The sequence below is a fragment of the Cardiocondyla obscurior genome, linkage group LG10 (assembly GCF_019399895.1).
Source record: "Cardiocondyla obscurior isolate alpha-2009 linkage group LG10, Cobs3.1, whole genome shotgun sequence".
Classification (NCBI taxonomy): Eukaryota; Metazoa; Arthropoda; class Insecta; order Hymenoptera; family Formicidae; genus Cardiocondyla; species Cardiocondyla obscurior.
In genome coordinates this window covers 4,692,975-4,715,582 of record NC_091873.1, presented here as the reverse complement: position 1 = coordinate 4,715,582, position 22,608 = coordinate 4,692,975, and the positions used below count along the sequence as shown (strand labels likewise).

Sequence of the window (22,608 nt, the reverse complement as noted above, 5' to 3'; positions counted from 1 at the left end):
GGACTGGGAATTGTATCCTTTGGATTTTCCTCATTTATTTATGAATTTATCATTGCATATTTTTATGTAAAACACGCGTAAATATATTTGTGTAATATATAAGGAAATAATTCTATTTAAAAAAGTAAATGCGTTACGCATAAATTAACTGATTAAACGGAACAGCTATTCCCACTGATATCAATATCAGTAAAAATTAAAAAAATAAAAATAGATACATAGGTGTATAAAATTAATAAAATTAATAAAATAAATAAGGAAACGGAAATAAGAAAAGATTGAATTTATCACGTCATATTAATTTTTTATATTTATTTTTCAAGTCCACTATAATATATATGCATAGTATATTTCAACAACTAAACATTCCACATATAACATTATATTTATATATTTAATAGAAATCCTTACATTTGATTTATGCTCTGATACTAGTTTTTATCCAGAATCCAATAATTAAATCGCAATTCATAAAATTTCTCTTCTGCTTATTGAACGAGACGCTTTACTCCAAAAAGCTGACATATTTTAAACACACGCGCGTTAACCATATATGTATGTAATAATATAATATATCGCCAGCAATCTTGTAACAATTTCCATCTCATAAACGCATAAGCGATGCGGGTCGAAACCCTAGAGTGACGACGATCCCTGTGTGTCTTTCGATGATTGATTATGCTTCTTATAAATGGCGTTAACACAGTTAACACTTTAGTCTAATTATTCATGTTAAAATATATTCTAAACCAAGACAAGTTGACTAGGTAATCATATTTCTTAATTAATTCTTTTATACATTTTAATTTTCAAATTACTTGATACCTCTATTGATTATATGTAGACAAACAGGATACGAATAAAAGTAATCTCTGTAATTTATAACATCTAGGTAGTAATTCTTTTTTTTTTTTTTTTTTTTAATTTTATTACCATATGTATTAATTATTATATGTCACTAACTGCATATTTTACGACATTTTCATGCAATTAAGACAGCAAAGAAGTCTGCGTTGTGTGCGTATAGAAGATAATTGCTTAATTTTTCATAATAGCATCGTCGTTACGTGATTGCTGATCTTTCGGAGAACGAGTCTCTTCGGCATTGGGACTGTTGTCTTGATCGTCGCTGTCCGAAGAGCTGTCTTGCGGCATCTCGATACCGTGCGTCAGTAGGCTCGTTATTCTCTCGACGTCAACGGTATCGTCCTGCTCGTGGATCTTCTTTAAGGCGTTCGATACTATGCAAAGGTCTCCTCGTAGCTCGCTAACCACCGCTGAGATTTTCTGAGCATCCGTTAACACTTCCACCGACTGCGTGTACGGATTGTACCGTATCCCGAAAGGCCGTTGAATCTGGTTAGCGAACGCGCTGGAGAATATAAACAGAAGTGAGGTATTATCGGTAATTAAAGTACAAAAAATATTTGCTTCTCTTCAAATTTAAAGAAAGCAATAAATAGTTTAATTAGTTACCGCATTTTCTCTTTTGCCTCCTCTATGCTGTCCGTGTAATAATATGCATTTTGAAACGCGGTGATAATGCATTCCTGTTTGCAGGTTACGTCCGGTTCAAATCTCATTGTTTTCTCGGGGGTGGTAACAGCGTGTCGCAATTCTGCCACTGATGACAGTAAGCCGGCCCCGTAAACGCGTAGTATACCGTCTTGTTTGCACAAACCGAATTCCACCGTGAAGAAATACAGCTGAAAAGATGAAAATCAACGAGGGTACAAAAGAGGTAAAAGATATATGTATATTTTTCAAAAACTTACGGTTGCCAATTTGTCTATATCTTCGTCCGACGCGCCGAGAGAAGCCAGGCCTAGCTCTTGAGAGAATTGCGCGAAGCTTGGGTTTGCCAGTAACGGCATGTGACCCAGCAATTCGTGACAGCAATCTCTGTAAATTGCGAAATATCGTAGCTATACTTAAAAAGAAATGCTAAAAATAATACGGCCAGAAAAAAAAATACTTAATTCGGTTGGAATTTTATTTCCATTATCGATGTCTGTTTTTCGTAACTTAAAACGTTCGTATACAAACGTTTCAGAAAACGCGTGCTTACGGTTCCGGCGTGTAAAATGGATCGGAAGAGTGTCGAATGTATTGCGTGCAGTGAAACACTCTGAAAGCGAGGCCAGCAAGAAAATCACGCGGTGTCAGATATCCTGCGACTGGACGAAGTTGAAATCCTGTAGTTCCTGTAAGTACACCCGTTTAAATTATTATACTTTCAAAAAAAATGGTAGGTGAGAGTTGCTTAATAATTGTACTCACGCTTCAGAAAAACGTTAATGTCCTGCAGTTGCGGTATATTGTCTTCTCTAAGGCAAAATAAAAATATGATATGTTTTATGTAAATTGGTTTCATGCAAATTAATTTTTTTTTTCTTTTTTTGCATTTTTGCATGCCAGAAATTGTTTTCCTAGGAATTAAAATTAGGGCTAAATATTTTATATATTAATATCTATTGGATATACCTGTAGCCGCAATACTTGACCAGTTTCGGCCAATTTTCCAAGTATTCCTTGCACGCATATTTTTGATAAAGCTGGTGCAGTTCGCGGAAAACAGTTCCCCTAGGATAAATATTTTTTATTACGTATTAAAAACGTGTTTAACTGCGTTATATTTTTCTATATAATAACGCTTATAAAAAAAAAAAAAAAAAAATTAAATTTATTATTATTTTATGATAGTTAAATGAATTGAATTAAAAAAAAATATTTAGTTTTGATGGAAGTGCTCTCGTTTTGATTTAGTTTGTTAAAGCGGCAACGTTTACTTTATACATAGTAGCATTTAAGTTAGAGAAATTGTATTAGCCGAGTCGCTTCTCGATCTCTTCCTACGTCGAAGATAAATCAAATTGACGCAATTAAGAGCGCATTCAACGTGTGCCAATCTTACCTCGATTCGTACTTTACAAAAGAGACATATGGAACGAGGAAGAGATAGAGATAGGAGAGAAGAGGAAGAGAGCGGGAGAGCAAACTGATTTCCTCGTTTAAAATCGAAAAGATGGGAGTTCGCATTGGAGATGCCAAGCGAACGTATAACTCTAGTATCGAGAAACAGAAATGATTCTTCTATCCGTGCCAATTGCCTTCGTGTACACGGAAGCACGTTTGCCGCTCAATCTTTACCTTAATGAGAAAAAGTCGTGTTTCGAAAAAGAACAGTGGGAAAATTCGTGACGTGCGATATATCGCAAATAATTCTGACTAATTGCAATATATTTTTGGAAAGCTGCTGCAAATTCGATTTTTAAGAATCGTGATTCCTTTTCCTTATTTTTTTTTTTTTTTTTCCCCGAACTTTATACAATGATGCGTAGAACAGAACGTACCAGGTTTTAATTTCCTCCGGCGTGTATTGCACCTTCGGTATCGGCTGACCACTAAAACCCCACGTTGCGTGATTGAGAATAAAATGTCTCTCGCGAATAAATTTCTTTTACTTACTATCTGTAATTATAAGCGATATCGGCAAACTCCTCGCGGCGTTTACGATATACGGTATCCTTGAAGCCCTGCAATCGCCGAGAAAATTTTATTAAAGTACGCGCACGCGGTTGAGTAGGAAAAACAAATTACTTGCTACAACGTATAAAAAATTCTGTCGTAAACTTACGGGATGATCTGCGTCCAATTCCGATCCGTACATGAGAACTTTCTGCGCTCGGTCGAGATCCGATATCTTTCGCGGGAACCAGGGCATGTCTACCTCACTAAAATCTTTAAATCCGCTACGTGTTGCTTATAAGAGATTCCATTAACGAAAGCGTCGAGTCATAAGCGGTAAAAGACGCGCCGCGATAAAACTTTGATACACATTCAATCGGACTTGCAAGTTTAACTTTCGCTAAAAGCATGAAACACTTTGAGCTGGGGGCAACGACAATAAACTCAACGATGCACATAAGGAAATTTGATATCTTTTTCAATTTTTACTTGACGAGCAAAGAAACCATATAATCAAATACTTAATTTTATAACATTTAAAATAAAATAACTCTAAATTTCAGCGAATTGAAAATGTTCTTCGATAAAAAATTCTAGTTTATTCTGTTAGAGTTTAATAACGTCAAGTTGTGCAACACATGCGATACAGCGCGGATATCGGAATTGCATTTAATCTTATTTTATTACGATGAAAAATTTATTTGAATCGAAAAATATATTATCGAAATTCGAGTACGGGGAAACTCACCGAAGCTTGTCGCGGTCGAAAGAGAAGGGGCGCGGGGTATACTTCCGATCTGCTCGTAATGAGACAGATTGATAGCCGCTACTTCGCGACTCAACATTTTTATCAATTGTTCCATTCTCTTCGAGTCACACTCGACATCCACGAGAATGTCGTACTCGGATCCGCGGCGCAGGGACTTCCTTGATTCGATATGCACGACGTTTATACCCAAGTCCTTTGGACGATTAAGAAATATGATTTCCTCTCACAATCAGGAAAGTTAAAAAATGCATTTGGTAGTTCCAAGCGGTATTTATTACTTAAAAATTAAACTCGAAATATAAAACTTACCTGAAATACTTGAAGTGCTCGTGCCAAGCCTCCGACTTGATTCTTTAAAGAAAATATCACAGAGTTCTTGTTGTCATTATTCTCACTCGGATGATTTTCAATCTCGGGGATCTGGATGTACAAGAGACCATGTTATTTAATAATAAGTCTTATTTCTACGTTACTGTTTATTCACGTGAATTTGTTTCAATTATTTATTCAATTTGTGACACTTAAATAAGATTCAAACTTTTTAATCAAATCCAGTTTAATTAATTATTTTCACAAAATTTGCTACAAAAATAATTAAATAATTTTATAATATTATTTGAAGATTTATTTTAAAATCAATTTAAAATAAAATAAAAATAATTTATAAATTATTTTTGTCCGCGATTATCAATTATCGCATTATTGGCTTCAACTAAAATCACCAAGTCGTCAATTTATCTATTTTTCTTCGTAAAATATACAAGAACATACGTCGCGCGGTTTGTGTAAAGGACTTCCTTCCTTGACAGCCCAACTCTGGCCTCTTCTGTACAACCACACCCCGAGAAGACTTTTTCCCGATCCACTCATAATGATTTTTGCAACAAACAAATATATGAAACAGCTAGATTTTTTTTATCAATAATTTCAACGGGATTTAATATATCGCACGACGTGACAGACGGTTTCACGACTGACTCTGACGATCGCTTTAAGGAGACGAGCAACAGTGTGCCGGTACCATCTTTAAGGTCCTCTTAAGACCTCGGTCTCCGCATCTGCGCTCGTCCTTTTCAATGACGATCTCGCTGGGCGGCGCATAGCGGAATCAGCAATTCCCTATTGGTCGGATAAAATTTCTCATGGGGTTGAAGACAAGTGTTGGTTCACCCCCGGCGAGTGGTGCCGGTCCTCAAATATATTCCTCATAAGTGACGTCACTAGAACTCACAAAGCGGATAATGCGAGCACTGCTAACGATTGCGCGCAAGAATTGCAAAGTTTCCAATAAATGAGATAAATTTTCAATAGATTTCTATTTTAGAAGAAGAACGCCTTTTTTTTTTTTTTTTTCTTTGCTTGCTTGTTTAAAGATACAAAGAATGCTTAAACATTCATTAAATTAATGAAGAGAAATTATATTATAATTACAAGTATTTGTAATTATAATATATTGCAATTGTGTAAAAATAAAGAAATTGTAATGTTAAGCCAATTGAAGGAGTGACTTCCTGAAGGAGTGGAAGGGAGAGGGCCTTTTTCAACGAGGTGGCGATTTCTCGTTCTCCGGATTCTAGTCTGAAACAAAGAGAAATGCTTAATAAAAGCTCGAACGCCCGAGGGGCGACTCCCACTCTTGAGGAAAGTAGATGCAGCACATTACGAGTAGTCTATCACTTACCGCTATCAGCTACCGCAACGCAGTTTCACCCTCGGTAAATTATACGGAGTGTTTCACCGGCATTCAGCGAGATTGAGAGTATCTTTCGATTCTCGACTGCGATACTCTCTTATCGAAACGCGTTCCATAGGGCCTCTATCTTTCGCGAGCGTTCGCTACACACTCTGGTGACTGCTTATTATTCAATCAATTTAATTCGCTACCGATTTCGTTAGTCCCATTGCGGAATGTGCTGTAAAATTTCTTCATCTCTCGAAAATGCACGTCGGCATTTAAGAGATTAAGAGATCCTTACCGAGCCTTGACGGCAAAACTGCCAAGATATCGGCCCGCGGGTATAACGCGATTTTACGTGACCCGTATTCCTGGATTCATTTTATGCCGGTGAAGCGAGATATCCTTTCCCGCGATACAATTAACGGCGACGAAAGAACATGACGTGACGAATTATCAGCAGCGATATGTCGACTATAGTCTCAAACGGGGAAGTTTTAATGGGATATGCCGGGTAGCACGAATTTAGTCTCCGTCTTCTATCCTGTTACAAAGGCCACTAGGTCACAGACGCAGTCGATACCGTCGATTTCATTGCCTCGCATTACCTAAATTTTTTCTCGAGATCACATTAACCAAGCTATTTTTCCGTCGAGTATCTAGTAAAAATGTTTAATTAATACGGCTTCGAATTATATTTACATCCTTGATACATCGATATCTATTCTTTAATATTTATAATGAAATCAGATCACGTGTCGCAAACGGAGATATAATTTTATTACAAAGACAGAGTTATATATTTTTGTTGCAATTATTATTTCATTAATTTTACTATTCCGCGTATAATTATATATTTCTTTATTTATTTTTTATAAAATAATCTGTTTTATATTTGTAGTTTCATGTTATATTTTTATTCTATAATCCAATGATTTTAATATGCTGTTTATTCTTAGCCGAGTATCGTGCTACATTTTTGTCTTTTGACGTCGATAGCCTGTTGCTTCATTATCGCGAGACATAAGTGCATTCTTTTTTAAAACTTTTTAAGTGATCTCGGAGACAATCGGCTAAAATTTTTGAATCAATCGAATCGACCGAAAGTACTGAAAATCCTCATGACGGAGGAGATGATGACTATTCATCGAACAGTAAACGAGAAAATCTCTTCCGAGCGGTCTCTCGGCACGAATGAGATGGCGATTGGTAATTGTGGAAATCGGTGTGGCAGACGTGAGGAAAACACTTGTAAAAGGATAGCTTGAAATGACAAATGTTCTTTATGCAGCTGGTTGAGTTATGATCGTTCGCAAAATGCAATCGCTCAATATTATTTTGGTAATGCGCCAATAGGAATTTATCGCTATTGAAATGTTATCACAACGATTTCCTGGGACGAAATTGAGAATTATATTCGACGTAACTAAAATTTGATTTAATTGGTTTTAAAAAGAAATTGGTTTTAATATTAGATTTAGGGGTCGTAGAATGAAGGATGAGTCTTTACCAGTTGTCGAGCACGAGCGCGATACTCCAATTGCAAGATGCGGGTGAAATATTTAGCCTCCTCTGCGGAATTTTATATACCAACTGCGCGTCGCTCTTCGCTGTACATTCCAAGCCACTTCGAAAGATACGAGAGTAAACTCTCGAGAGTTTGTGCGCACCGCTGATAAATGTTTTATCGCGCAATGTATATCGACTAGCGGCGCGCTAGATCCACAAACGTTCGGATGGAGACTTATCCTGGTTCATATTTTTTCGAAGCCCATACGTATGGTTTACGCAGTATACCTTATAGTTACACATACAATGCAGGGCATAAACATTAAAAGAAAAAAAAAAAAAAAAAAAAAAAAAAGACATTGTACTGGGAAAGAATCATTTTATTTCATATTAATTAAATTCATATCATTTTATAAACGTTCTGTTTATGAATCTAATAGAGTGTTAATTAAATTTGCGTTATTAATATTTATTTCTATTTAAATGTAGCAATGAAACGTAAGCCAGACGTTAAGTTAATTTATAAATTAGTCACAATTTTTTTTTTATTTGGCAACTCCTGGAGTTTATTTTTATTATTCCAATGTAAAAATCACCCTCGATGTTATCGGCTGCATTTAGCAGTGAACGCGATACGAGAATATGCAGTCAAACGTTCACCTTCTCTTTTTATCTCTTTCTCTCTCTCTCTCTCTCTCTTTTTCTTTCTCTCTCTTTCTGACCGCCTACGTCCACCCTCGCGAAGCGAGCAGGCGCGCGACGTTCGCCACGCAGGAATCAATAGGGGTTGCGTCGGGTTCGCGCGGCGTCGGCGACGACGTAAGCGACATCTCATCCTACATCATTACCTGGGGGTTGTGACAACCAGCTTTTCTTCAGGCCGTCACGGCCGCCCTCGGGACCGACCCCTGTTCTGCACCTCGCTCATCCTCGTGAACGTTGTGACGATGGCCGACAGCGAATTCGAAGAGTTTCGGCACTACTTCGAAAGGCTGCCGCAGCACCTGAAAGCACCGCTCTCCAACTACACGTGAGTATTTTCTTCTACACGGATCCACTTTCGAAACAGATGATACAATCAGGACAGCGACGATGACATACATAATCGCAACGAGAAAAACAGCGGTCGGGAATTAAAGGGAGGAGACGATTTAAACGGGACACCGAAAGGACGGAACGGTCCAAAAATATATTACGAATCGAAGAGAGCACATCTTGGATCGTTTTATATCGTTGTCGAGTAGACTTTGACGAGGAATGTGCAGATATATGTATATAATGTAGGTTGTGGGTTGTAGCAGACTACGTCGAGGGTCGAAAGTTGACGAGTCGGCGCTTAAGAAATATTTGCGTTATTTTAAATAATTATATACAAAATTACTAAAATCAAATAATTGGACATCTTATTTAATATACCGTTTGTTACATTAACTCGAAGATGAGTCTATTCAGGAGGAAGTGCCACGCCACAGAATCATGATGTACGATTTAGTGCAACGATTTAGTGGTACAGCTATTATTATGTCATAAAATAATCGAGAATCTTAACTAGAAAGATTTTAAATAACAGTATTTTAGAATTCAAATAGAAAAAATACAAAAATAACTTTGGGGTAAAATTTCCAGATTAAATTATATTAAGTCTGTCATCCGTAAAAAAAGAGCGATACTATATGGGAGTGTAATAAATTCGTGCCTGATTATTAGTTATTTCTATTCAGAGTAACGCTAAAATATTCCTGCACCGTGTCCCAAAGCGCACAAATATTTCTGACGTATGCAACACTCGTGTCACGACTCGAGGGAATTATAAAATGCTTCGCGAATTTATCCGGTGCGCGGATCGGACTGAGGAGTAGAGAAGTCGCTAAGAGTACGTCGGCATAGTGCCTTTAAAATTATTGATCCTGGAGTATAAATGACACAAAAGGATACAAGTGCAACGTAAGACTGCAATACGACGCGCGGAGTACAAAACAATTTTGACAGTTTTCGTTGACGCATACGTAAGTACGTGGATATTACTTGTATCGTTGCAAACGATCGACGAGTCCGTTTAGAACATATCATATATGTATAGTATCGAGACCGGGGTGAGGTGCAATTGCATAACTTTACACATAGCGGTATTGCCCTTGTAAACGTAATGTCTGTGTAATGTATTTCTATTGCATCAAGTACGAGATTTGGTTAATGAGATAATGAGATATCGATCTTAGAAATAGGAAATTTATTTAATGATATATGTATAATAATGTTAACGTCTTTCCAGTCACTGAAAATATATGATTGTCATATACGAGTAATTGATAAAATATTAAATCGTACGAAATTAAATTTAACTGTATGTATAATGTTTATAACGAATCAGACGTGTCATTGTCCGCAGCTGATTCTGTAAAAATAATGTAGGATCGATACGCAACGAACAGTCCCGCAGCTGCAATTACTTCTATCAAACTTTTGGCCTAATTTGCTCGCATTTGAAAATAAAACGTAAAATTAATGGGGAATTTCCTCTGGGTAAACATTTTCATTTTCATCAAATCTCTTTATATACAGTCATTCATACAATCGATATGCAACTGAACGCGAGATGTTTGCGAGCGATATTTGTGGTACGTACAAACATCTATCGTGTAAAGAGTGAACATACTTTTAACGAGCATTTCGACATTACGCGGCTCTCGAATCATTCTCTTACAAACTGGAACTTAATCGTATCTAAATAGCGTCACTTGCAGTTTTTATTTTAATTATTTTTGATTATCATATTTTCACTTTTGATTAGAAAACGTATTGCTGTCGGATACAGCGCATTTAATATCTTTTATTAGAGGCACCATGTTGATCAATATTTTCATGTAACTTTCTTGTTTTTAATTTACTTACATGTCAGGCTCGTACACGATGTGATGATCGATGATTCGCCGACATCCTCGCAAGGAAGCGATGGAGACGTTGGCAGATCCTGCGACGTCGTCACAGGCGATTCCGAAGATGAGGAAGTCGTCGTCATTCACCGGCACGACAACCAAAGCGGTCACACCACTCCCGATGATAGCGAGGAGCTGGATCACCACTGCTCGATCATAGCCGATAGCGATTTTAGGTTGGTAACATCGTAAGTGTTGCATTTATTTGTTGTATATTGTCTTTATGTGCTTAAAAAAACAGAAAAAAAAATTCCCAACAAGAAATTGATAGAAATAAGCGCAGAACTTTGTTTTTTAATTCATACTATTCATTTAGATAAAACTTATAACGTTTTAAAAAATTAAATTTTAATTAAAAAAAAAAAAAAAATTAAAGTTTGAAACCAAAAGGGAAATATTTCATATTTAAAACAATCTTGCGGAAGATAAAAGAATGAGTATGTATTTATTATAATTAAAAAAAAAGAGAGAACCGATTTAAGTTCTTTCCGGGAAAGAACGGAGTTACAATTTTTGCACGGGGAATTTCTTTTAAAAAATATTGCTGCGGCGATAAGCGCGACCAGATGATTTGTATTACAATTAATTTGTTGCACGACTTACATGCTACGTTTTTAGATACGATTGCAATTTAGTTCGCGACAGTATCGTCCATCATAAAGCGACGTGCATCATTGCATGTCACAGTCTATAATAATCTACAATAACGCCGTAATCTCATCAGGCTGACCTTGTTAAAAATAACCGAAGCTTTCAGAAATAGTCTCCGGGAGAGTTCGCGACGTGTGTAATTATTAATTAAGTGTCGCCCACCGCGGCGGCAGTTGGAAACCGTGCGATGCATGCGGACGATGGTCGATGAGTATTGTAACTCAGCATTTCTGAACTCTTAATATTTGCCGAGGGCTTTTGCACCTTTTTATTTATTCCTGCGTCTATAACCTTTTGCAACTTCTTTTACCTTTGTGTCGCATCGTAATGTATAAAGAAAAATTTTAGTCTTTCGATTGTACTCTTTGTTAACGTATAAGTGGTGTTGTATGTCAAAGAATTTTGTATTCGCATTTTACAAATAATTTCTATGGAATCCTTTAATCAACGTAGTACCGCGCGTGTTTGCGCAAAGAGATGAATAAAAGGTTTCCAGGATTCTTTTTATTTCATTCTCCCGAAAGAATTATCATAGAATTAGGCAGCATGGGAAATGATAGTTTAGCTCACTGTACAATTACCCTTGGATGACATTAGCTTGTTCGGTGGACTGAGCAGCAGGGGTCGATCGGTAGGCGGCGGCGGACCAGGACCAGGCGGGGGTGGGACTACCGTATCCGGTAACGGCGGCCGGGATAGCGTCGTCAGCGATGTTGGCGATTCGTGTTCCAGTTTGAGCTCCTGGCCTACGCCGGAACACGTGCCCTCGAATCGACCCGGAAGTGGCGGCACCGAGCGCAGACGTAGAAGATTGCCGGAAATTCCTAAAAGCAAAAAATGTAAGAAAGACAAACCAAGGAACCACTTGTCGCGACCGCGACGAAAGAAAATCCACTTGCATCACGTTAATTCTATAAAAAGCATCGGCTGCGAAACAGCATTTTTTTTCCCGTGCTCCTGTGCAGATTAAAAGACGCATTTTTTTTATGAATATTACATTAAGAAACCGTAACAAAATTATAATTAAAATTATATGACGAGAAAAAGAGGGTGAATTACGTTAACGTTCTTCTCTGCCGTTTCAGCTTTGCCTATGTGCCAGACGTCCATGCAGACGTCGTCTTCGCTGGCAGATGAGTTGAGTGCCGCTACCGGCTCGACATCGGCTCGACCTCATCTCATCTTAAGGAAATGTCATCCCAGACTCCGCCACGAGGACAGTTCGCCTGACAGCGAGAGAATGGCCACTGACAGTGGTCATTCTACCGCTCATTCTCCAGATAACGGCCCCAAGAGCGTGTCGCCAATACCATGCAATACGCTGCAAAACACAGACTCGGTATCGCCCAGTAGCACTCCAGGTAATTACAATTAAATGTTAAGAAATCGCAGATTTTTGCCTTTTTATCACTTCGTTTAATTAGCTCGCGTGTTTTGTAATAGGTATCTAGTTTGTACAAAAAAAAATTAATCCCCCCCAAAAATCGCTTTGCACTCAACATTTTAATAATACGTTTTATTTTTTGCCTCGTTGAGAAGTTTCTACTTCTTTGTCTTAGTTCGAAAAAGTTACAAAAGTCAGGAATTGTTGTTTGCGTCATAAATAATGGTTTTCAACTAATCGAAATAACTCTCAGGGAAATCAATACTAGCTCCCTTTTTCATTTCGAAGGAAGCGGAGGCGTCCCATTCACTCAGCTGGAACTGCTCGAGGCAACGCATCGAGGCCTGCACAAATTCATATCGCGACACCATGACGAAATTGATCTTGAAATCGGAGACCCCGTATACGTGCAAAAAGAAGCCGATGACCTATGGTGCGAAGGTGTGCAGAAATTATTTCGCAAGATATTGAACTTGACTTTTGCTTGGCTTAGCGATAATTAATGCATTCCACTTTCACCCGATACTAACTTTGAATTGATTTTTTTTTTGCGGTTGCATTACTTCATGGGACAATATTTTTCATTATTTATTTCTTATTGTGATAATTATTTTTAGAAAAATTCACATAATGCAAAAATTTAACGTGTAAAGTCTATCTATTTGTTTTTCACGGTTAGGCGTAAATTTGAGGACAGGTCGACAAGGTATCTTTCCGTCGGCTTATGCGGTCGACATGGACTATAGTGATTTCGATCCTACTGCGCCCAAAGTGAAGAGAGAGAGATATCTCCTGGGTTACCTGGGTTCGGTGGAAACCTTGGCGCATAAAGGTACAGGAGTAGTCTGTCAGGCGGTGCGAAGAATCTTACGCAACTCCTCGCAAGATCCTCCCATCTCGCAAAGTTGCATTTTGGAAGTATCTGATCAGGGTCTTCGAATGGTAGATAGAAGTAAGCCGCGAGTAAGTATCTTTTCGCGAACACTTGAATCATGTGTGCGATACAAATTATCTTTCCTGAAATTTGGAATAAAATATTAACTTTAAATATCAACAAATTAATAAGTTTGAATGAAAAGAAAGAGGCCAAAATGTTTCTAATTACCAATGTGTTTTTACAGAAAAGTCAGGGTCCTTGTCACGATTATTTCTATTCGCTGAAAAATGTATCGTTTTGTGCGTTTCATCCTCGTGATCACCGCTACCTGGGCTTTATCACGAAGCATCCCACATTGCAGAGGTTTGCTTGTCACGTGTTCATCGGTCAAGAATCTACAAGACCAGTCGCCGAAGCTGTTGGGTAAGCCTTTTCTCTGCAAAATATATTATTTTTATCACAAAAAAATTCGACTTACATTTAGCGAGAAATTAGATCAATTTTTTTAATTATTTTTTTACAAACATGTAATTAAAAAATTAACCATGTATTAAATTTAAGTGTTTAAGTTTGCAGATCGTGAGCAATTTTTCTTTTTTTTTCAGGCGTGCTTTTCATCGGTTCTACACAAAATTCATCGAGACTGCTTTCCCAATAGAGGATATCTACATTGAATAAATTGCTCTCATCGTCAGTCTGACTTACAGTGGGTGCAGAGAAAATGATACTCCCCCACCTCCCTCCCCTCATTCCTTGTATATATTACCTCCTAGTTGAAGATATTAAATAATAAACGCGAATCAAACACCCAATTTATACATATATTGAATATATGTATATCATATGTGTATGAAATATTTTAAAAAGTGTCACGACGAGCTCAAACCTTCGTTAAAGATTCGACCCTCTAATAAGCATTTGGTAATCGATAGCGAAATAATTCCTAAAACCCCGATACCACGACCAAGTTAATCTGCTTAGTGACGCATAGGAACGGGAGTACGACAATAGAGAACGAAGGAGGATGACATTGAATCAATCCGAGTCGTAGCGATTTCGGAGAGAAGTAACGCTTAACTTTCGACGCGTATCAAATGTGCTTCTTGCGATGACGTTCTTCGTAGCAACGAATAGTCGTCTATTAGAACGATCTCCAACTGTATTGTTCTTATTGTTAGAGAACGGCGGCCCGCGCGTAGGCGCTATTTAGAAACTTGTATATTTTTCTATTTTTCTTTGCGGCAGAGAGCGAGACTCAGATCATAAGTTTTACCGTACGAAACAAGTTCTCTAAAAAGTTTGTACTCTTGAATCTTTGCACGATTTCGCGTGAAAAAGAAAGAAAGAAAAAAAAAAAAAAAAAATGAAAACGGTATTATCGAAACTCACACGGGCCTCCGTATTCGAAATAATTATTATTGCGCTGCATCGGAACGTTTTCTCAGCGGCTTATACATAATATAAAGCAAATTTGTAAATACGTACAGTTTCGTTGCCGAAAATGAAAAACTGTAGAAGAGTGGAGAACGAAAAGTGATACAGCCTGCGTGCAATCGAGATGAACGGTATCATTATCAGCCGACATCTCTATCACACTATCGATATATCCGTTTTTATTCAGTTTTCTATTTCACCCCACAGTTGGGCAAAAATATAATCAACGATTGACGATTGAATTTTACTACCGTTAATCATGTCAATTTAGAAAGTAGAGACAGCGGCGGCTCGTAACAGATAATAACGGATTTCATTAAAACTAGAATCTGTTTGGATATATACTGACGTGCGATAATTCGTCTGATTAAACTTGAGTTGTAATGTACTACTAAAAAATAAAACGTCTGATTTGGCGTCGGTTGACTACCATCACTACCTCGGTTTATCGGTGACGATCTACTCGCATCGGTACATTGACGATGAGAGGCATGCAGCATATGGCGTTTGCCGCTGATCAGTGCCTCAGTTCTCGACAGTCGACAGTATTCGGTGATTTTCGGCGGCAGACGTTTCGCGGTATACGTTCTATACAGGATGTTCTATAGTAAAGTATCGTAATTGCAAGAGTAGGTAGGGCTTGTCAAAACGAATAAAAAAAAGTCTTATACCATTTTGTAAAATTCTCAACCGTTATTGAGAAAAAAATTAATTTGTCTAGCGCAAGAGCGACAAGAAAGCTACGCGTAAATGAGCGCGACAAGCGACGGCACCATATAAAATATTTTTAGCTACTCGCCTGTCGCGCTCATTCACGCGTAGCTTCCTTGTCGCTCTTGCGCTAGACAAATTAATTTTTTTCTCAATAACGGTTGAGAATTTTACAAAATGGTATAAGACTTTTTTTTATTCGTGTTGACAAGCCCTACCTACTCCTGCAATTACGATACTTTACTATGGGACACCCTGTATACATATTGTACTACACAGTTTTCGTGTGAGGCTCGACCACTGGTCGTCGCCGAGACAAATGCCGCATCTGTTTCTCATCGTCGGGGATTCGTGCCGTCGGCCACAGTGAGGTGGGTAGACCGTGAGCTATGGTGTTTTGGGATAAACTTCCAGTCTAGCGCGGCACTCGGCCACTTGGCTTTACAATGGGAGAAGGTGAGTTTGAGTATAAAGAGCGCGGAGCTAAAGCAAATTCCTCGAATTGGCTGCGCCATTTTACAATCATGTCCGACAGCCAGCCAACCAGATTAGATCACCGGAGCGGCTGGTTTAAATCCTTTACATTATATTTACGTGTTACATACATATAAAAATTTTTATTTATGCAGTTCAATTTTACGTGCCTTAGTTTCGCTGTTAATCATAAAATGGCAATTTTTAGCTTATTGGCTCCACTTTCTTTACAGACCCATTCTAATACACATTGAATTGTGGCGCCGATATGTTCAACAATATGGCAGCGTATCACGTGACTTGGAACTAACTACATCTGAGGTGTCGCAACTAGATATGATTAGATTGTGGTTGGGTTGCCTGGTCAGCCAGTTAACCAGCACCAGCTAGCTAACAGTCGAAATCAGCTGATGACGAACGACGGCTGCCACGGCTCCTCAAACGTAAAACTGTTCAGGTGATTGGATTTTCTTTGCTTTTTTTATTGATTTCGAGTGATTATTCGTCCCTTCTGTTACTCCTTTTTATATTGATGCAACGCTAGATATCGCTTCCCTTTTATTCTCGTCGATGATGACATCTGGAAGCTTGCTTGACATAACTAACGAAAACGTAGACGAAATGACGCCTTCCATAGTTGTTGCCTTAATCTATACGTTCTCGCATGCACATTTATTATAATTAAAATGTCCATTTAAGGTATTATGTGATGTTAGAAAAAAAGCAATATCGGATGTAAAAGAATAAAAAAAGTTCTAATAGAAATTATTTATTATTATTAATTTTTTTTTTTTTTTTGTTATCTGCATGATGACTCATTTATCAAAGCATATATACAGTATAAGATATACAAGAAAATGAAAAATTGACAAAAGTTCGGAAAAGAATAGAAAATAAAGTCAACACACGAAATCAAGTAAGATACCCGAACGACAAAGTCATTTATTTTATCGTATGATACAGCGTATTATTTCATGATGATGCAACGTGTGTGAGTATACTTATGTATTTGCATAATGCAGAGAGTATATTTTGAACGAAGTTAGTTAGGTTTTGTTTTTCTTTCAAAATAAAGTAAGAAAAAAAAAAAAAAAAAAAAAAAAAAGACAACGCCACATTTTGAAAATTATATTTAGGGTTAAAAACAAAATATGTAATTTTGTTTAGTTCCTGTACATTAACTCACCCAAAAAGTTGTTTAAATTCAATATTATCATAAACGTAGATTATAGATTCAATAAGAATTTTATTCCGTTTTCTTTAACATTAATATTTTACGAAAATAAAAGGTCTATTTTTTTTCCAGTACTCTTGAACTAAAACTTGTAAAAAGTACGTTTAGTAATATCACTTAATTTTTGTTCGTTTTCAAATCACCCTATGACAGATTGTGACGTGTTATAATGGATTTGAAACATTTCTAGATTTAGTTAAATTATTGTTAACATAAATTTTAATTAACTTAAATTTATAATGTAAAGCTAAAGACTTGTATTATTATTTATATATATATATATTACAACGACTTATATTATTCATATACAGTGTGAACAAAATTAGAAAAATAGGACTTGCATACAATCGAATCAGATACTTTGATACTCAGATATATTCCATTTATCTATGCAGATATAGTTACACAGCTGGGGTGTGATTATTGTCAGGAATACTACGCTGAAAGCGAACTCTCTTTTAGTCAGAGAGGAGAAGTATATTCGAAATGAAGGTCATTGAGATCGTCTCACTTATTCACCAATGAAAATACGTCGAAATTATATAACGGCACACGAATATGTGCATGCATGTGTGTATTTATGTGCGTATTGTGCACGTGCATACGCAGGGAGAGGGAGGGAAGGAAGAAGAGAAGAAGGGAGAAATAAATAGAAAAGTGGAACAGAAGGGAGTTACATTAAATCAAAGTGTACATGTCTAAGAATTTCCTTCAGGATTGAGTAGTCTTTTCAATTCTGGGAATAATTTATGATTACAAAATTATATATGTGAATAAAAATAAGAATATTATTAAAATCATTATTTCATTATTATAGTTTTGGAAATAAATAATATATATATATATATATATATATATATATATATATATATATATTATTATTAATATCGTATTGCTATAAATTTATTTCTCCTAAGTAAAAGTTTGTTAGCCATTGGACGACCTGTGTGCATATTTAACTATCGGGTGCAGTGTACTTTAAGCATTTATAATTTCGACACTTTTAATCAGATTATTCTGCAAAATCTAAATGCTATACTTAATATTGTTTATAGAATATATACGTATACATGTATATATGCAATGTATAATCAAAAATTGACTTTTTCTAAATTCTGAACCAAGTGTAACTTCTTATAATTAAACGATTACGCTGACTATCTAATAATGGAACAACAAAAAGAAAGCACGTTTCCCTTTCGCGTTACTATTTTTGGCTATTATTATAAAAATTCTCGCGGAACGTTTTTGTCGTTTGAATAAATCTTACACTTTGTACAGCATCATATTTTTCCTTTGTGCATGACTAAAGAAAACGGTCCGCATTCTTTCCACTCTAACAGCAGAGTGTGAAGCTCATCAGAATCTTGCAGCACTGATCAGAAGAACGTAACAGGAAAGGAACAGCAGCGCGAAGAGGGAACATATCGCCTTTTTTCGTGCTTTATATATGTGGGCGTTTATAATGCTGTATCTGGTTTAATAAAATTTGAACTCAGCTATTATTTAACAATAAAAGAATAATAAATTGAAAAAATAACTGAATAATTAAAATGGTATGACAAATAATAAAAGTAATAGAGGTTTATTTAAATTTTTTAAATATGTTTAAGAAATTTATGTTTGACACCCTATATATGTATTGGGTTTTATCTTCTTAAGGGACAGGGTAAGGTACAGGGTGTCTCATAGTAAACGACCTTTTTCTGGGAGATAAGTAGATGTTCAAGAGATGAGTAAAAAAAAAAAAGTTGTATATTTTGCGTTATTTGCATCAATACTTAATTTAAATATTAATTTTCTAAAATTTTTCTAGACGCTCAAAGTATAGCACGGCCTACTTAATCAAGGATTGGGCGATCGATAGGTTGCTAAGCATCAAAAATCACCATTTTAATAGCGGCAAGACGGCCGGCTGCTACTCCCTTGCAACCGATCGATCGCCTAATACTTGATTGAGTGAGTCGTGTTACACTTGAATTGTATCGATCGTTTGTATCAGCGCTATTCTGTTCGCTGTTATAAAAATTTTGGAAAACTAATATTTAAACTGTTGATGCAAATAACGCAAAATATAGGACTTTTTTTTACGTCATCTTTTAAACGTCTACCTGCTCTCGAGAAAAAGGTCGTTTACTATGAAACATCTTGTAGAGATCTCGATGTAAGTCGTCGTCGTCGTCGTCGTTTTTATAAAAAGAAATAAAAATAAAACTGCGTTTGCGTATTCTACGCTTTTCTGTATGACATATAAAATTAATGTTTAAAAAAATTGATTTAATTTAATTTTCTACTTATTAGTAATTACCCTTGTATTTTTCTACATGTTACAGACATTAGATAATTAAAAAAAAGAAAATGTTGGGCAACTTAGTCGGTTACTTATTCGGAAGTAACTATTCTGGCACGCAAGATTCGCTAGAGGAAGATCCTCGAACCCGAGGAATAATGCGAAGATTCAGGCAAGTGGAAGTTGAAGACGACGAGTGGATCCTCATTGACCGAACTGGTGCGTATAACTAACAACTATTTTTAACTTTTTTTTATTTATTTTAATGCTACTCATTTTTCATTAATTTATTAATTTTTTTTAGTTGAGGGTACCCTGGAGGAGCCGTGGTGTGAAATGCCACCCGCAGTGTTCACGCAAGAAGGACCCGTAAAAGTAGCAACGTCGCCCATAGAAAATCTGCTAATAGAACATCCTAGCATGTCCGTCTATTCCGTTGTATCAGGGACGATGACATCTCCTCCTGTTGCCCCAGACACTCCACCTCCCTCACCGAATGGATGGACAGAAACCCAAAAGGAAGTCACTGTTTTATGCAACGCTGACGTTCTTCAAGAAACTCCTGCGGCATCGCCGACATCGCCAAATGATTTTTCGTCTACATTATGCATAGTGTCCACATCTTTAGACAATTCAGACCGAAATAACATTGATGAACTTTCACGTAGAGTTGTTGCAGAATTGCAAGCTATTCGCAATGATAAACTCTCTGCGTCTAATAGCAATAATGATCGAGTTAAAATCGGAAACCAACTTCGTTTTGCTCAGGAACGAGCTCAAGAGGTACGAATTTTCCAAAACTATTAAAGAAATTTCTTATTGTGATAAATCCATCGTTATTTTTTATATTAATATCAATGTAATTGACTTTTTTTTACAAGTTACAATCTCACAAATTTTAATTTTAATTTAATTAATTTTAGTTTTCTTACAATATTTCAGATACGAGTTTTTACTAGTAGTAGTAAACTACGTGTTAGATATTGGAAATATTTGTCAATCTTTGTTCTTTCTGTTTCTATAGGTGCTAACAAAGCGCACAACCCAAAATCTGAAGAAAGCTCGTCTGGAGAGAAACAATAAAGCGCGCCAGACAAAGGGCAAGCGACTTCGTCGCCAAGACCATTTACGTGTTCGTCACAGTGGCGCTAATAACAATCGAAAATGCTAGTCATCTGATCTCAGGCAAAAATGTACTTAAGCTTCTTCCTAAAATGACCAATGCTATGATAAATAGTTGATAAAATTTCGTTACAATGATGAAAAAATAGGGCAATATATTTATAAGAATTGTGCAAGTCCAGTAAACACTCGTGTTCCCAGATAGAATACACATTATAATGATGTCAAAATAACTCTAAAACAGCAATAAAGAGACATAATAATGACATTTTAGGGTAATTTTGATGTCATTTTGTAATCATAGCAATTATTTGTTTTATCTGGATTAGCGGTGCTGATGGTAGGCTAACGATATGCTAACAATTTGTCAGTAGATTCAACATGCGACAAATTGGTGTCAAAATTTTATTCTAATCAAGCCTGCTGTAGCGACCGATTTGTATTCTGTTCTCATTCTAGCACTATGATGATATAATGATAAATTTGTAGCAAATACTTGGTAAAATTTCTTTGTAACGTGTATGCTTACTTGAGAAATTTATTGGTTTGAAAAAGAACTTAAGAGGCCTTAGAGATCTTCAAGTAAGAAATAATTGTATTTTATATCGAATATAGGAACAATATTTAAACAATCGTCAGTAAACAAAACTCATTTTTCATGTTTAGACATATATTGTAAAAAATAATGAATTACTCATCAAAGAATAACTTATAAAATGTAAACTTATAGATAATTGTTTTCTATGCCTCTTTTGGATGCTGAATATGAGCAACTTCAACGGTAAATAAAAATTAAAAAAAATAAAAAAATTGTAATATGTTAAGTTAGTGTAACAATAAGTATGATAATAGTAGAAAAATTTTATAATATAAAGTTAATTGTGCTTAGTCTCTAAAAACTCTGGAAAATAATTATTTTTACTTTCGTGGATTAAAAAAAAAAAAAAAAAAAAAGTTATTATATGTATGTAGTACTTTAAGAAGTTGCAGTAATTTAAATATGCCAAATAATTTTCAATGACAGTTTTTTTATAAGTTAAAAATAAGCCTATGTAAATTTAAGCTAATTCTTTAAATCAAATATTAAATAATCGAAAACAATCAGATTTTTGCTTGAGGATCTTTACTTCTATTTTAACTTTTAAAATTAAAATTAAAATTAAAATAAATTTTCTTATTAATTTTTAATTAAGATATTTATCATAAAATGTATCATGACGCACGAATAAAAAATAAAATGTTTTTTAAAACGAACTTAGTAATAATAAAACATTATTATTATTATATCGAGAAAAGACATAATTCCAATTAAAACTTGAATATTCTCCTTAACAACCAACAAACCAAAATTAAGTTACAATATTACAAAGTAGAAAAACATATTTATCATGTATCTTTGTTTAACAAACGTCGGCACATCAATTCTAATAGATTGATTGTTTTAATATTCTTAAGTGCGTAATTAAAATTATAAAGATCCATTATCATTATTATTTGCCACAACTGGTGCAACATTCTAGTCAATAGAACTAAAGTCTAAAACAAAAATTGTGTGTGCAATGACCAACGGTATTCGAATAATTTTAAAGCCTATTCTAATAACCAGTTATGTGTTTGGTTTAAGAATTGCCAGTTTATCTAGTTGTTCAAAATTGTGGTTTAATGTTTTATACATGTTATTACTCTGGTCCATTTACTTTAGTTTCTTACCATCAGTAACATCAACTTTTAAAAAATTTCATTCTCTTATCGAGGACCAAGTTTTTTATTGGTATGAGGTCTGTACGACTTTATTGTCAGTCGCAATAAATATATATTACAATACGGTAAGGACACGTTGTCATACCAAGCTTAAATATTTATTATCTAATCACTATATGTATATGATACTAATTGCATTACACTACTTTTCAAAGTTCTATAGTCACACACACACACACACAAGTAACTGTCGCTTTTCAATAACATTTTTAACGTTTTGCATACACTCTTTCTCACAAAAGGTTCAAAGCATTATTTCGCGTAAGAAAACTACATGTGCAATACCCTTCTTTAAACATACATTAATTGAATA

The 22,608-nt window shown here is 35.7% G+C and overlaps 3 protein-coding genes across 7 annotated transcripts; 2 read left to right on the top strand and 1 right to left on the bottom strand.

Moving 5' to 3' along the window:
- Positions 1-333: 333 nt before the first annotated feature.
- On the bottom strand, positions 334-5,510 carry Trhn (tryptophan hydroxylase). The gene is made up of 12 exons (XM_070662550.1): positions 5,009-5,510; positions 4,547-4,657; positions 4,217-4,430; positions 3,638-3,741; positions 3,469-3,536; positions 3,354-3,404; positions 2,485-2,583; positions 2,281-2,327; positions 2,069-2,204; positions 1,776-1,902; positions 1,477-1,706; positions 334-1,372 (listed from the first exon to the last, which is right to left on the bottom strand). Exons 1-12 carry the CDS (start codon positions 5,105-5,107, stop codon positions 1,039-1,041), a joined length of 1,620 nt encoding a protein of 539 aa, XP_070518651.1. The 5' UTR covers positions 5,108-5,510; the 3' UTR covers positions 334-1,038.
- Positions 5,511-8,117: 2,607 nt separating this feature from the next.
- Aplip1 (JNK-interacting protein Aplip1) lies at positions 8,118-15,123 on the top strand. Of its 4 annotated transcripts, none has more exons than XM_070662303.1 (8): positions 8,118-8,451; positions 10,321-10,545; positions 11,606-11,847; positions 12,094-12,369; positions 12,681-12,833; positions 13,072-13,355; positions 13,514-13,692; positions 13,875-15,123. In XM_070662303.1, exons 1-8 carry the CDS (start codon positions 8,369-8,371, stop codon positions 13,945-13,947), a joined length of 1,515 nt encoding a protein of 504 aa, XP_070518404.1. In that variant the 5' UTR covers positions 8,118-8,368; the 3' UTR covers positions 13,948-15,123. The 4 variants fall into 4 exon arrangements, with proteins under 4 accessions (XP_070518404.1, XP_070518405.1, XP_070518406.1 ...); XM_070662304.1 differs by having other exon boundaries at positions 8,119-8,451; positions 10,321-10,533; XM_070662305.1 differs by having other exon boundaries at positions 8,119-8,451; positions 11,627-11,847.
- Positions 15,124-16,229: 1,106 nt separating this feature from the next.
- Positions 16,230-22,389, top strand: Tp53inp (Tumor protein p53 inducible nuclear protein). Of its 2 annotated transcripts, XM_070662822.1 has the most exons (4): positions 16,230-16,345; positions 19,456-19,631; positions 19,717-20,195; positions 20,437-22,388. In XM_070662822.1, the coding sequence occupies exons 2-4, from the start codon at positions 19,481-19,483 to the stop codon at positions 20,581-20,583; spliced, it is 777 nt and encodes a 258-aa protein (XP_070518923.1). In that variant the 5' UTR covers positions 16,230-16,345; positions 19,456-19,480; the 3' UTR covers positions 20,584-22,388. The 2 variants fall into 2 exon arrangements, with proteins under 2 accessions (XP_070518923.1, XP_070518925.1); XM_070662824.1 differs by lacking the exon at positions 16,230-16,345 and having other exon boundaries at positions 20,437-22,389.
- The last annotated feature ends 219 nt before the right edge of the window (positions 22,390-22,608 follow it).